This window comes from Ursus maritimus, unplaced genomic scaffold (genome assembly GCF_017311325.1).
Source record: "Ursus maritimus isolate PB19 unplaced genomic scaffold, ASM1731132v1 scaffold_5, whole genome shotgun sequence".
NCBI classification, from domain to species: Eukaryota; Metazoa; Chordata; class Mammalia; order Carnivora; family Ursidae; genus Ursus; species Ursus maritimus.
This window is the reverse complement of record NW_024426663.1, coordinates 83,786,899-83,803,817: the sequence shown is the minus strand read 5'-3', so window position 1 is coordinate 83,803,817 and position 16,919 is coordinate 83,786,899. Positions and strand designations below refer to the sequence as shown.

At 35.5% G+C, this 16,919-nt stretch overlaps 1 protein-coding gene across 1 annotated transcript; it reads left to right on the top strand.

Moving 5' to 3' along the window:
• The first annotated feature begins 10,187 nt into the window (after positions 1-10,187).
• LOC103680371 (olfactory receptor 6M1-like) lies at positions 10,188-11,156 on the top strand. Its single transcript, XM_008709906.2, has one exon. It carries the CDS (start codon positions 10,188-10,190, stop codon positions 11,154-11,156), a length of 969 nt encoding a protein of 322 aa, XP_008708128.2.
• Positions 11,157-16,919: the final 5,763 nt, after the last annotated feature.

Genomic DNA, 16,919 nt, shown 5'->3' with positions numbered 1-16,919 from the left:
ATGTATTCCTCCATCTTGGCATTTGACTAACTCTCAGTCTCCTCTGTGTTAGAAAAGCCTGTTATGTTTCTTGCTTCTATGTGCAACGGCTTTATGAAGAAGTCATACAGTGTCCAGGGCCATGTGCGTCTCGGTGTGTCTCTGTTGTGTGCTGGTGCACTTTGCTATTATTTTGGCTGTTCTGTTCTTCAGGCCCATCTTCTGCATAGGTTCTCCTTGCCTGAAGTAGGGAGTGTTTAGACCTTGGCTAGTGTGCTGAGTTTTAGCTAGGTGTGCACTAGTCTGCTTATTAAATGAGACCTGGTTTTACTTCCACTAGAACTGAAGCCTTGTAAAACTCTCTGGTTGGAAGACCTGGTGTGTGCAAGGGTTTCTGCTGGTCTTCTAGGGAAGGGACCCACTGGGCTGGGACTTATGCACACTTTCCCCAGAAAAGCAGTACCAGCAGAGCACAGGGGGGTGGGTCTTGGTGTAATCAGGTTAGCAATCCAGTGTTGGTGTGGTGTTGTTTACTGAAGCTGATTTAAGCTCCTTCATCCAGGAAGAGGGGCCTCTGTGCTTGCTGCTTTCAGGGACGCACTTCCAGAAGAGCAAATCATCTCCCCTATGTGTCTCATGCACTTTTCAGATCTCCATTTTCACACTGTATGTCTCCAGGCTCTTTTTCTGCCAGAAGCAGCAGAGTGCACCTTGGACTCTATCCCAGTCAAGCCTGCTGATCCTTAAAACTCCAAACTTAGGGATGTTCTATGACAGGGGCCTGTGCTGATCTTCTGGTGGAGGGCCTTGACACACTGGGACTGATGCAGATTTAATTGAGAAGGGCAGTTGCATCAGAGTGAGTGGCCTGGGACCTGTGGCAAGCAAGTGAGGCAGCCATTGTCAGGGTTAGCTTCTCTCAGCAAGTGTTTCTGCATCTATGCTGAGGAGGAGGGAAGGGAAATGGTGCAGGTGGACTCCTTTGGCTCACTGAATGCCACCTCTCAAAGATGTGCTCCAGGAAGCGTGAGAAATGCCTCCCCTGGAAGTCTTAGGCACCTCTTAGGGCCATCCGCCCCTAGGTTGTTTGCCTGCCTTCTCTCCATAAGCAGGGCAGCACCCTCAGGGCTCTATCCAAGCCAAGCCCATTGACCTTTAAAACTCCAGGCTTTAAGCCCATCTAGTTGCAAGAATTCACAAAAATCAGCCCTTCTCAATTTCCCAGCCAATGGCTTTGGGGAAATGTTCTCCTTGTGCAATCCTCTGTGGACTCTACACTCTCTTAATGGTTTCCACAAACATGGCTCCCTCCCTTTCACAGCACCTTCAATCCATTTTCCCCCAAAACACATCTCCACACTTCCTATGTTCTACAATGTGATATCTTCTCCCCTTTCAGTTGTTGAGTTTGTCCTATCAGTCCTGAGATTGATTTATGTAGTATTTGGAATGATTTGATATTTATCTAGTTGTGTTGGTGGGAGAAGGTGAGCCTAGTCCTCCTATTTCACTGCCATCTTGTCTTCCTAAAAAACACATTCTTAAAAATACAGAACAAACTGGTGGTTACAAGATGGGTGGGGAGATGATTGCAATAGATAAATGGGATTAAGAATACACTTACCTTGATAAACACTGAGAAATGTATAGAATTGTTGAATAATTATATTATGCAGCTGAAACTAATATAACACTGTATGTTAAGTATACCTGAATAAAAATCAATAGATTAATCAAGTACTCAATATTATTAATCATCCAGGAAATCATATTAAAATCACAGTGAGATATTATGTTACACCTGTTAGGATGACTAAAATAAAAGCCACAAGAAATAACTACTGGCAAGGATGAGGAGAAAAGGCAACCCTCATGCATTATTGGTGGGAAGTAAATTGGGGAAGCTATTGTGGATATAGTTTGGAGGTTCCTCAAAAAATTCAAAATAGAAATATCATATGTCCCATTAATCCCACTACTGGATATTTACCCAAAGAACATAAAAACACTATTTCACAAAGATATAGACACCTCTAAGTTTGTAGCAGCATTATTTACAATAGTCAAGATGCAGAGGCAACACAAGTGCCCATTGCTAGATAAATGATAAAGATGTGGTATACATACAATAGAATACTTTTAGGCATAAAAAAGAATGAGATCTTGCCATTTGGAAAATATGGATGGATCTAGTGGTTATCATACTAAGTGAAATATGTCAGAAGAGAGAGACAAATATCATATGATTTCATTTATATATGGAATCTAAAAACAAAACAAAACAAAAAAAAATAAATGAACAAAGAAACAAACAAACAAAAACCAACCTGTTAAAAACAGAATGAAATGGTGGTTGCCAGGGGGAAGATGAGATAAATAAAAAGGATTCATATTTACAAACTTCTAGTACAAAAATACTGTATTTAAAATGAGTAACTCATGAGGATATAAAGTACAGCATAGGAAATGTAGTCAATGATACTGTAATAACATTGTTTGGTGACAGACTGTGAGTACACTTACTGTGGTGAGCACTGAGTGATGTGTGGAATTGCTGAATCACCATGTTGTACTCTTGAAATTTCTAAAGCATTGCATGTTAATTATACTTCAATTACAATTAATAATATAATCATAATAAAATGAAACACTAAACATTAAAAAGCAAATTGGGACTAACCCAAGTAGAACTGCTTAATCTCTCTCTCTCATTGTATTCCAGGGCCAGTGTGTGGACATGGTATACTCATCGTTTTTAAGGCTGCTGAGAATATTTTTCTCCTGTTCCATTTTGAAAACATCTTTGATCTTATTTATTCTTTCAAGGAACCAGCTTCTAGTTCTGTTGATCTGCTCTACTGTGCTCCTGGTTTCTAATTCATTGATCTCTGCTCTAATCTTGATCAACTGCTTTCTCGTGTGTGGGTTAGGCCTCTTCTCTGTTCCAGCTCCAGCTTCTTAATGTGAGAATATGAAAACTGCATTTTAGATTTTTCAATTCTTTTGAGTGAGGCTTGGATGGCTATGTATTTTCCCCTTAGGACTGCCTATGCAGTGTCCCATAGATTTTGGATCAATGTGTTTTCATTCTCCTTAGTCTCCATAAATTGTTTAAATTGATTTTTAATTTCCTGGCTTACCTAATCATTCTTGAGCAGGATTGTTCTTAGTTTCCAAGTGTTTGAGTTTCATCCAAATTTTTCCTTTTGATTGAGCTCCAATTTTAAAGCATTGTGGTCTGAGAATATGCAGGGAATGATCTTAGTCTTTTTGTATTGGTTGAGACCTGTTTTCTGACCCAGTATATGGTCTATTCTGGAGAAAGTTCCATGTGCATTAGAAAAGAATGAGTGTTGTTATTCTGGGGTGTAGTGTTATGTATATATCTATGAGGTCCACCTGGTCCAGTATGTCATTCAAAGCTCTTGTTTCTTTGTTGATTTTCTGCTTAGGTGATCTGTCTAATGCTGAGAGTGGGGTGTTTGAGCTCCTCTACTGTTAACGTATTATTATCTGTATGTTTCTTTATTCTGGTTAAGAGTTGGCTTGTGTATCTAGCTGTTACCCTGTTGGGGGCATAGATATTTATAATTGTCATATCCACTTGTTAGATACATCCTTTAAGAAAAATATAGTGTCCTTCCATATCTCTCACTACACTCTTTAGTTTAAAATCTAATTTGTCTGATATGAGAATTGCTACCCCAGCTTTCTTTTGAGGTCCACTGGCAAGAAATATTTTTCTCCATACCTTCACTTTCAGTCTGGATGTATCTTTCAGTTCAAAATGAGTCTCTTGTAGACAGCAAATGGATGAGTCATGTCTTTTTATCCAATCTGCAACCCTGTATCATTTATGAGACATTTAGGCCGTTCACATTGAGAGTAATTATTGAGAGATATGATTTTAATGATGTCATATTGCCTGTGGAGTATTTGGTTCTATAGATTTTAAATTTATGTATAATTCTTGGGGTCTTTTTACTTTTACAGAACCCCCCTTAATAGTTCTTGTAGGCCTGGCTTGATGGCCACATCTCTTGTCAGTCTTGGAAGGTCCTTGTCTCTTCATCCATTCTGAATGACAGCCTTGCTGGATAAAGGATCCTTGGCTGCATGTTCTTCTCACTTAGTGCTCTGAATATGTCTTGCCGACTTGTTCTGGCTTGCCAAGTCTCTGTAGACAGGTCTGATGTTATTCTGATGTTCCTCCCTCTGTACGTGAGGAATCTCTTCCCCCTGGCCACTTTCAAGATTTTGTACTTGGATCTAAGATTTGCGAACCCTACTGTTATGTGAAGTGGTGTTGGTTTGTTCTCATTAATCTTGGGAGGGGTCCTCTCTGCCTCTTGGACATGAATTCTTGTTTCCTTCATCAGTTTAGGGAAGTTCTCAGCAACAATGTGTTCAAATATCTCTTCTAGACCTCTCTTTTTCTCCACCCCCTTGGGGATGCCAATGATTCTGACATTGGAATGTTTCATTGAGTCAGTAATCTCTTGTATTCAACATTCTTGAAATTGGAGTTTAAGCCAAGTTCCCACTTTTCCCTTCCTTTGTATGATCCCATCTTCCAACTCACTAATTCTTCTTCTGCCTCATTTACCCTGGCCGTCAGAGCATCCAGTTTAGACTGCATTTGATTCATAGCATTTTTAATTTCTGCCAGATTTGCTCTCATTTCTGCTCTTAGAGATTCTATATTCTTGTTAATATTTTTGTTAATATTTTTTTTCAAGCCTACACATCATCTTGACCATTGTTACTCTGAACTCCATATCTGACAAGTTGTTTATATCCACATCCATTAGTTCTGTGGCAGAGGCCACAGTCTCTGTTTCATTCCTTTGTTGGGGGTTCCTCCTCCTTGTCACTGTGATGAGGAGTGGTTGTGGGGATGTACAGAGCCTAAATTATTGACCAGGACCGAAGCAATGTGCACTTGTTTTATAGGGACCTTAGGCATGTGGGCCTCTTGTTTTTTCAGCCTGCCTTCTTGGGGAGGGGCCTGCCATGCTGATACTCAGGCAACCCTGTTTGGGTAGAGTTTTCCTGTCCCCTGTGAGGGGGATTGTGGATGGGCACAATGTGAACTGGTATTTCCAGGCTTTTGTTCTCTGGTGGCTTTCTGTGGTGGTTTTTTGTGACTCTTCTGAGAATCAGAGCTGCATTGGCCATATTCAAGTCTCTGCCTCAGAACAGAGAGATCAGAGTCAGCTCTCTACTGAGCTCTCCTGGCCACTTTAATTCTGTTTCTGTCCATACTGCTAAAAACCCACAGCATGTCGGGTTGTGTGCCCCACAGCCACTCTCCAGTCCTCACTCCCAGGGCTAGCATGTCTCTGGCCTTTGTGCTTCCAACACCACCAGCTGCCCTGGTTCCTGTGCATTTTACCGAGCTCCCTGTTTCAGTGTGGTTCATGTGCTCTGGAGCTCCGGTTTTCAGTCTGGTCCTTCATGCTCCCGAGTCCCAGTCTCAGTCTGCTTTCTGCAGATGCACAGCTCCCCGCTTCGTACCTCAATAACTAGCGCAGGAGATGTTTGTTTGTAGAGATCAAGATATATCTTCCTATGTCTCAGGCTGATTTCATGGGTGTTCAGGATGATATGGTAGATATCCAGCTCGATTCAGGGGACCAGTTGTAAAAAAGGTCCCATAGTCCTCCATCATCTTTTTTCCTCCTCTATCAAGAAATTTCTTGATAAATGCAATGTCAAGAAATTTTCCCCCTGTGTTCTTCTGGTTTTATATTGATGGGTCTTAAGTTTAGGTCTTTAGTGCATTTTGAATTAATTTTTTGTATGTTGTAAGAAAAGTGTCCAACTACTTTCTTTTGCATTTTGCATTCTATCCAGTTTTAACATTGCTATTTATTGAAGAGACCATCATTTTCTCATTGGCATCTCTTGACATTGTTGAGGATCATGTGACCATATACACGGGGGTTTATTTCTGGGATCTTGTTTTCTATCCCATAGGTCTATGTGCCTTCCTTCATGCAACTGGCCACACTGTTTTGATTCTTTAGCTTTGTAATGTTTTAAAATCAGGAAATGTGGGTACTTCTGCTTCTTATTTGACTGCCTTTTTTCACTTGTCTGTCTCTCAATGTTAGGGATAGCAGTTTGCTCTCTGTCCTTCCCTCACAGATCCAAGAAGACATTTTTTTGTATTTGTTTGTTTTGGGGAGGTTGTTTGTTTTTCAGTTCCTTCAGGTATTTACTTGTTAAAATGCAGTGACAAGTTCTAAACTCCTTACATGTATAACCAGAAACAGAAATCCCTTGGCTATTTTAAAATTAGGATTAACTCAAGATAATTTCCCAAACTAACAGAACAAAGGAATGTAAATGTGAAAATATTCAAAGATGAAAATATTTCATAAAATTTTACATATTTCACAAATAAATTGATAGCAAACTATATATATACATAGTTTTTTTATAATATATAACATATATATTATAAAATATATATATATATATTTTTAACCCCCCAAAAAACCTTCAGAAAACTCCATACTTGACTGTAAATCTTTGAAAGCTTTTCTTTGATATTGGGATAAACACTAGCCATTATCTCTATTTCTCTTTACTATTGTATTTAGGCTTGCATTTAGTATTGCATTCCCTTTAGTATTTGTGATATTGTAGCTTATAGTAAGAAATGTATATTTGGCTTTATCCTAGTTCCTATAGCAGAACTTCTAAAATCCTTGAAATTTCCCAAGCAATAACGGTGCTAAAGATGTTAGAACACCTTTTGCTTTTCATAACCAGCCCCTTTGAAGCACAGTTGAATTTATGTCAATGAAGTGACTTTTAGAAAGCTCTTAGATACTAACAGGATAGGGGCTGGTTGCTAGGAGAACCAAAAATGTCAGGCTCTGCACTCAGCAGGGAGACTGCTTGAGATTCTCTCTCTCCATCTCCCTCTGCCCCTTCCCCCTCTCATGCCCACTAAATAAATAAATAAATAAATAAATAAATAAATAAATAAATAAATATTTTTTTTTAAAGAGAACATGCTAGGAAGTGAGAATATTAGTTGTGCTAACCATAATTTAAAAATAGTCTGGGCTATATGAAGACATTTTAAAAAGTTCAATATTGTTGTAATATGGACAGTAAGTAAAAGGAGGGGGAAACATGGCAGGAAATGGGGAAAAAGGTGGAGATCAGGAAAAAACATCATGAGGATTAAAGATTTGGTAGTTCATTCTAAAGACAAAGAGGGAAAAAAACAGGTTTTGTGAAAATATTAACTTTCAAATGCCCAATATAAAGAAAAAGATGAATCCTGGGTTTTCATCTGAATATGAATATTCCTGCCTGAATGATGATATCTGCTGATTGGATTATTCGTATATAAAGTTTCTGTTTTAATAAGCAATTTGCTGCTGATTTGTAAGCCAGATATTTTGTTCACTGGAATTTTCTTTTGAAAGCACCATTCAATTGTTTTTGTTTCCTAATTATATTTTTATTTACTCTATAAAAGTATGCAACTTTATTTATGTCTATCTTTTTCATTCTTGACTAGCTTATATGCCTCTGATGGCATGGATTAGATGTGTTTTCTCAGTGAATCAAGTACATTTCAGTCAAAAATCCTTTGGTAATATCTTTTTTGAAAAAATAATGTATATTAGATAAATTCATCTTTTATAATTTTCTTACATTTTTATATTTGTGTTTATTAACTATTTGAAGTAATAATTCATTTTTATAATGAATAATCAGCTTGATATCAATAATAATCTATATCATATGGTTTTGTACAGTTAAAAAAACTGCACTTTTTAGAAGAATACATAATACAAAGTATTAAATAAATGTAGATGGAGATGATGATAATGAAGATGAAAACACATGACATTATACTGCAATTAAAGGATTGATTCATGACAAAAGCATCTACAATGATTTTGCTGATTTGTTTTTGTTTTTCTTAGGCTCAATCTATTTCTTACAGAAGTTGTGTTTACACGTTCTTTTCTAATTTGGAGAACTTTTATTTTAATTAGAATTGTCATAAATTATTCTCTGGAGTGTTGTTTCAGTAGAAGCCCTGCCCCTAGAGAAGCAGCAATAATGAACCCAGGCTTCCCTCCTGTTTCTAAGTTCCAATAATCTGTACATGTGATCATTGACACTCCATAGTTTTGAATCATTCATTCCTACAGAGTCCTTATAAGGTCTCCTATAGCCATGGTTGTATACTCCCCTGCATTGTTTCTTAACATTCTGAGACGTTCAGGAGAACATATCCATAGAAATGATTTAAATCATGGGTGGCACCCAAATCATGCAGTTATAAAGGAGGAAAACTCTGACCATGCACTTGCACATTCATAAAAATTCTGAGGTATACTTCAGCAGGTAAGTAGAGAATTTACAACATTCTTCTCTTTCAATTGATGGTCTTTCCTTGCACACACACACACACACACACACACACACACACACACATCATTTATAGATATGCATTTATTTATTTATTTATTTATTTATTTATTTTCCCCATCACTGATTTTCTTCTTTCTCCTCCATTTTTCACTTACTGACAAACTTACACAAAATTTTGGAATTGACTGAAAGGATTGTTATTGTCCCAACTTGGGAGTTTAGTGTTTGTCTTACATTGCTAGTGCCCTCAAGGCATCCATTAATTGTCTGTGGTCAAACCAAATATTTAGCAGATCCAGGGAAAGACTCTTTCAAATAACACACCTTACTCCACAATTACTTTTTTTTTCTTTTCCACCAAATCCATCAATATTTCCTTTTTCCATTCTGTGATTATAGGAAGGTAAACTGTAGCCCTTCATACCATGTCACCACATTAAGAAATTTAGTTCCTATTAACTAAAATGCTGAATTTGTGTTATTATATTAGGAATAGTCATTATAAAGAATCACAGTGCAAACTCCCAACTTTGTTCCAGTTTTTTTTCACTTCTATCATAAAATGAATAATACACATAATTCAGAAATTTATCTGTGTTCTTACTTGCTTCCTCATTATGAAGCAAATATATGAGAATAAAAGTTAGTGAAAGAATAAATAAATACTTTGGGTCAGAATAAATGAGCAAAACATAAATTAAAAGACACAAGATCTTGTGTTATTTCCAACATTGACCCTTCCATAATATAAATTTCAGCTAATCTCCACCACATTCACCCGTCACATCTATTGAAGAGTAGCAATAGAAATCCCCACTTAAATTAGCCTTTCCAACACCTATCAATAACAAATTTGTGTTTCTTATAATCTGAAATTTGAAATCACTCCCTAATTCAAACTTTTATTTAACAGCAACAATGACAACAACAACAAAACTCCTCTCCAAGAACGGTCCTGTTTCTCTGTACTTTTCATTTTTGATTTGTAGTATGAAATGTACAAATTAGGCTTTGCTGCTTCTCTTAATCAAATTCAAAAATTCAGTTCTTCCTTCCTTTTTCCCTAATGTTTGCTATGTTTGAATTCAAGATAAATATAGTCAAAAGTGATCAAGTCATATGTTTGATTCTTTTTCTTACTCATAAAGACCTACGAACAACTTCTTCACCATGAAATGTGATCCTATATAGCGATTACATGAGACTGACTTTACTTTCTTTGGTGATCAGGTTAACTGTAACAGAGGTTGGAACCTGTAACTCAGGAGTCATGTACCTATTACTGATCATGTATAGTTTTGTTGTTGTTCTTGTTCTTGTTTTTAATACCTTTTCTTCTCAGTGATAATAAAACAGCTTTTAAAAGCTATTTTTGTACATATATATTAATAGATAATTAACCTTGATTGCAAATCTGCCATTATTCTGAATGAATGCCTTTACATAGGAATGAATTAAGGTCACTGTGGTGTGTCTATCCCAAAGGGCACTACTTATCTGATCACATGAGTGGTGAACAGCTAACTTCAGTCTTAGAGTCCCTACACAGAGGGGAGCCTCACTGGTCTTTCAAAATAACAGTTGTCCCAATCTTTCTGTAGAACTGTCTTCCACAGTTCATCTCAACATTTGTTTACACCGGGTAAAAAAGGGGGGATTTGTTTATTTTTTTCCCGTTATCATCCCTCCACAAAGAGAAAGATGATTAATTGCTATAGATAGGGTAGTTCCAAAGTTGAGATGCAACAACCGACCATGAACTTATCTTTTTTATTATGTCAGGCGGAAGTGGCAACATTATGGATCACAGAAACAAGACCAGAGTCATTGAGTTTATTCTTCTAGGGTTTCAGAATGAGAAAGAAGTAGAAATTCTTCTTTTTTCTGCATTCCTGCTCATGTACATGACATCTCTGATTGGCAACACCATGATCATCCTTTTGGTGTGTGGTGACTACCGTCTGCATTCACCCATGTATTTCTTTGTAGCCAATCTTTCTTTCCTTGAAGTTGCCATCACATCCACAGTGGTGCCTAAGATGTTAGCTAACACATTTTCCCACACCAAAGCAATATCCTTTGTGGGATGTCTTACTCAGTCTTTCTTCTACTTCCTTCTGGGATCCACAGAATTCTTCATTCTGGCTGTCATGTCATTTGATCGATATATTGCCATCTGCAACCCACTGAGGTATGCCATCATCATGAATAAACAAACATGCGTATTGTTGCTTCTGGGATCTTATGTGGGTGCATTTTTGTCCATTTTAGCACCATCAATCTTAACTGGGTCTCTGCCCTTTTGTGGGCCAAATATAATCAATCACTTTTTTTGTGACAGTGGCCCTGTGCTAAAGCTGGTCTGTGCAGACATCTCTCTGGCTGAACTGGCTGATTTTATCTCTTCTGCTGTGTTGCTCTTGGGCTCTTTGCTCCTGACAGGAGTGTCTTACATGTACATTATCATTACTATCCTTAAAATTCCCTCTGTCCAGGGACGACAGAAAGCTTTCTCCACCTGTGTTTCACACATTACTGTAGTGACACTTTATTATGGAAGCTCCATCTTTATCTATGTCCGCCCAAAAAAGGGCAATGTGCTGGATGTTAACAAATTTGCCACAGTGCTCAACACCATTGTAACACCAATGTTGAACCCTTTCATCTATAGTCTTCGAAATGAGAAAGTCAAAGAATCCCTGAGAGATGCCTACAATAAATGTATAGGCATGGTAGCAAATTCAAGATCTTTAAGATCTGAAAAATAATATATTTACAACAAATAGATCATCATATCTGGTGGTAAAATGATTTTATCATGTAACTAAAAGTTAATATTCTGGCATAAGGAAGAAATTTAGGAGAACATGTATTACTTCCTAATCCTTATCCAGGTTCACTTAAGAGTAATGCACATAGATTTAAAAATATGTACATGCATTCCTAATACATACACACATACTGATAGGTAGACAGATACAAATGTGTAATTAATTATTATTGTTCCTCCCCCCTGTTTTTCTGTTCCTCCAGTGTTTTAAAAATAAAATTCTCAGGATGCCTGGGTGGTTCAGTCAGTTAAGCATCTGCCTTCTGCTCAAGTCATGATCCTGGAGGCGTGGGATCAAGTCCCACAATGTGCTCCCTGCTCAACAGGAAGCCTGCTTCTCCCTCTCCCTGTCACTCTTCCTGCTTGTGCTCTTTCTCACTTGTTGTCTCTCTCTCTGATAAATAAATAAATAAATAAATAAATAAATAAATAAATAAATAAATATCTTTAAAAAATAAATAAAATTCTTGTACAATCTAATGATTTGAATTCAAACAGAGCTAGTATTAAGTGTTTCTGCCTTTGGTATGTTCTTAGATTTATAATTTTCTCCATTTTTTAATGTTGATTTATATTTTGCATTTGATGTATATCGATTATCTTAGAAGAAAATAATTTTAAACATGATCTGACTTCCACTTTGAAATATTGCATGTAAATTATCTTTTTTTATTTAAATTTTGATTTTACTTGTAGACCGTTCTATTCATGGCTCCCTGTCTGTTACAGGCCTTAGCAGTTATGGTCCCACTTCTCTGCCATAGAGTATGAGGGTATACCTACCTGTGGCAAATAAATTTATCAGAACTTATAGGCCTCTGCTAATTATGCAGATAACTGATAGGTAAGTAGCAGAAATATATCATACGGGCCTAGTTACAATACATTTTTTCCAGAATAGTAGGAAATCACTTAAGCTACTAAACTTTGAACATAAAAAGAAATTATAGTAAGAGGGCATTTTTTTAGGCTAATACTAATAACGACCTTGGAATAACATAGGTTGCATTACTTTTTCACTATTTGAAAGGGCAGTCAAAATACCTTCATTAGATATAAGTGAAGAAATCACTCCAAATTAAGTATTTAGACTAACATAAACTATGATCCATCATTGTTACTATGAATTATATATTTCACAGAAACTAAATTCTTTCATAAGGAACAAGTAATTTCAACAATATTCTGTGTCATAAGAAGGTTTTTTAAATACACAAATCATAAAGATACTCTTCTCATGTACAATAGCATTTTCTAACCATTAAATACTCCATGAAAGTTCCAAGCATGGCTTTAGTTGGTGCTTAGTCACAGATATAAAAAGCTACAGTTTGATTTGTTAATTATTCCCAGCTTTTTACTGTCGTTTCTGATTCCTTTAAAATTTTGACTTTTAGAAAAAACAACGACAATAACAACAACAACAAACAATACTTGTGCTCATCTATTTATTCTCAGTTAGTACCCCCTCATGTCCTAACAAGTCTTCTAGGGCATGCATGGAGCCCATTCACAGTGTTGAAAACATTAGAGTCCAGCAGAAAGAAAGTTAGAATTTTCACCCATAGAATGCCAATGAAGTTATTATTATTTTACTTAATGTATTGTCGTCAGTAAAACCTGGAAATGTAATTAGTGATTGTATGAAAGGGAGCATAACATTTCTGAAGAAAAACTCTACAGTCAGCTTGATAATCAGAAGGGGTGACCAGTAAGACAGGTTCCTAGAATGATAAAAGGCAGAATGCTTCTTCATATCATCATATTAGGCTAATATACCCTTATAATAAAAACCAAATAAGGATAGTTCAGTAAGATAATATTACAGAATAATTGCACTCATCAACATGGGGGTAAACATTATAGGGGAATTCACAAAATTAAAAATTGAATCATGTAAAAAGACCATAAATGTAATGTAGATGTCTATATAGGATAAATATCATTTGGTTTAATGTTTAATTAATACAGGATGTAATTCATCACTTTAAAATGAAAGAAGAAAATAAAACCCTTATCTCAAAAGAGGAAAAATCAATCAGTGTATTTCAATCACCATTTACTACAAAGTGTCTTTAAAATAATTTTTAAAAAGGACATTTACTAATTTGTACATTCGATAATTAAATGAGGAATACAAATATAAACCCACTATTGCCATTCATATCTCATTTTCTTCCTAATTTCCTGGCTTCTTTCTTCTGGCAGCTTGCTTGGGCTGCCTATGACAATGACAGAAATATAAAAGCAAGCAAACTCACTGGCACAAGTGCTTTTCAACACTGATTGTATCATGTTCACTGACTTCCAATTGGTCAAGTAAGCCTACCTGGCTTCCCGAAAAGGTGCTATTACAATACATGAAGAAAGGTAAGAGGATTAATAATTAATGCAATCTACCCCTGGTAAGTAAATCAATATTAGTCCCATCTGAATCGAAAGGAATCAACTTCCTGAGAATAGGAAAGATGACAAATAAAAAAGATAATTATGGTGACAGCACAACTGCAGGGAGACAAGATACAGAAAAATCAAAATTGCCTTTTACAATTCTTATTTACATTTTTTTCATTCAGATACTCAATGATAATCTTTCTTCCAGAGCGACTCAAACCAATAATGGTAATTTATGGATTAAAATTATTCAGTACTCTTCAATTAGGTTGTTTTTAGCATAAATGATACATTCTAATCACAGTTAGGCCATTATGTTTTAGCTATTCAACAATCTGGAAATTGGTTAACACTCTCTTTATTCCAAATGCCATGTTCTTAATTATTCCAGTTATGACATATGGTGTATATTTCACTCTTTGAAAAGCATTAATGAAGCATTAAAAAATGTAAAACACAAATTACCAACACCAAACCTTTTTAAAAATGTGATATTACTAAAGATCCCACAGATATTAAAAAGATAATATGGACCATCATAAAGATATTTATGTCAATAAAACTATCAATTAAGATGAAATGGATAATTCCTTTGAAAAATATAATTCATTAACAACTTTTTCAATAAAAATACTTAATTTATTTTATATCTTTAAAAGATTTCCAAGAGAAAAAGTCACATCTTTATGACTTCCCACATAAACTCTTATGAATATTTAGGAGAAATAATATTAAAATTACACAAGCTAGTTTCATAAGATAGAAAAAAGAACCTCTTCCAATTCATTTTATTTTTCCCACAGTTCAAATAATAATAATAATAATAAGGACATTACAGATAAAAATCAAAAGCAAATATTATTCATGAAGACTTCATAAAAACAAAGTTAAAATTTGTCTTTGTAAAGACAAAATGTTATTAAAATATTAGCAAATGTTATCAACCTCTTTATTAAAAAGTTGATATATTATCCATTACTGGGTGTTTTTTTTTTTTTTAAGATTTTATTTATTTGACAGAGATAGAGACAGCCAGCGAGAGAGGGAACACAAGCAGGGGGAGTGGGAGAGGAAGAAGCAGGCTCATAGCGGAGGAGCCTGATGTGGGGCTCGATCCCATAACACCGGGATCACGCCCTGAGCCGAAGGCAGACGCTTAACCGCTGTGCCACCCAGGCGCCCCTCCATTACTGGGTTTTATTACAGGAATGCAAGGTTGTTTACATCTTCAAAAATCAACAAATTAATGATGCAGGCATTATGGAAAACAGTAGAGATTCCTTAGAAAGTTAAAAATAGGACTAGCATGATCCAGCAATTCCACTTCTGGGTATTTATTTGAAGAAAACAAATAGGCTAATTCAAAAACATATGTTCACTCTAATGTTCATTGCAACATTATTTACAATACCAAAGATATGGAAACAACTTAAGTATCTATTGATGGATCAATGCATAAAGAAGATGTAATGTATATATACACATATGTGGTATGTATACACAATGATACATGTGATGTATGATATTGGCAGTTGCCAGAGGGGAGGAGGGTTGGGGTGGGCAAAATGTGTAAAGAGAATCAAGAGGAACAAACTTATCATTATAAAATAAATAAGTCAAGGATATGTAATGTACAACGTGTTGACTATAATCAAAAATATTGTATTGTAAATTTGAAAGAAAATCTTAACTATTTCAATCACAAGTAAAAAATGTAACTGTATGGTGATAGTGACTAGGCTTAAGTGTGGTTACCACTTCACAATGTAAATGAATGTTGAATTATTATGCTGTACATTGAAAACAATATAGTGTTGTATGCCAGTATTTTCGATAATGAAAAACAATATGCATTAATCAATTAAATAAGTGCAGAAAAATATGTGGAAAAAATACCTGTTCATAATAAAAACCATAATAAAGGAATAGAAATAATTTCTCTCAAACTTGTGAACATGTTAATGGCAAACTAAGCATTAACAGTATATAAAAGATTTCTGTTTCTGTTTTGATTGCACCTATTCATCAGATACTCATGTATCAAAATGAGCTGAAAATGGGCTGATGTGACAGGAAATGACCTCCAAAGCAGCACTGGAGAGCTCAGACATCTCCTTACTTCACTAGTTACTCTTAATTGGATTTATGCTTGAAATTATACAGAAACATGATACTTGAGATCCCTGCTTTTTGCAAGAACAAATTGATAATTTAATACAGTTTTATATCATATTAAAGGTAAAATACTACAATTGAAGTTAAGAAAGGAGTACATGTAGGACTAAGATAGGAAAATATTAAGCTAGCTCTATAACTTATATATTAAATAATGGCAAATTTTGAGGCATCTGGGTAGCTCAGTTGGTTAAGCGTCCAACTCATGGTTTCAGCTCAGGTCCTGATCTCAGGGTCCTGAGATTGAGCCTTGTGTTGGGCTCCCTGCTCAGTAGGGAGTCTTCTTGCCCTCTCTCTCTCTCTCTCTCTGGCCCTCCTCCCACTCATGCATACTCTCTCTCTAAAATAAACCTTTAAAAAATGGCAAATTTGTATTTATGAAATGCTGCAGATATAATTCAACAACAGACCAAAACAATCCAATAAAATGTGATAAAAATAAGCAACACAAAAATTGAGGCAGGAAGTCTGAGGAAAGGTTAAATATGGATGATTATGAAAACAAAAATGATATGGATATATGAATATCATATAAGAAGAATAGAGTTTAGGAAAAACACATAAAATAGAGTTTAGGGAAAAATTAATGAAAGTAATGAAGAGTGTGTTTCTAAATATTTCAATTCAATTAAGATGTATCAGTTTCTGAAGTTTATGCAGCATGCAACAGGAGTATATAATACATGATAGTATAATCATGATTGTATTTTTAAGATTATTTATTTGAAAGAGAGAGAGTAAGAGAGAGAATGAGTGGGGGGAGGGGCAAAGGGAAAGGGAGAAGCAGACACCCTGCTGAACAGGGAGCTTGATGCAGGGCTGGATCCCAGGACCGCAAATCACGACCTGAGGCCAAGGCAGACACTTAACAGACTGAGTCACCCAGGCACCCTGGATTCCATTTTTAAAATAAAAAAAATTGGGCATAATCATAAATACAATACTAATAAATGTTTTTATGATGAAACTTGAACTAAGCAACTAATTTGGGAACTTACGGAGAAAACTTCAGGATAAATGATTTCAAAAAGAACTTTTATAAAAATAATAAATACTCAAACCTTCCATAATATTTATTTTCCTTTTTCTTCTCTAAATTGTTATTTAAATTCCAGTTAGTTTACATGTAGTG

What these genes read in the sequence shown, in the direction of transcription:
- LOC103680371 (XM_008709906.2), top strand. Translation starts at nt 10,188, where the DNA reads ATGGATCACAGAAACAAGACCAGAGTCATTGAGTTTATTCTTCTAGGG.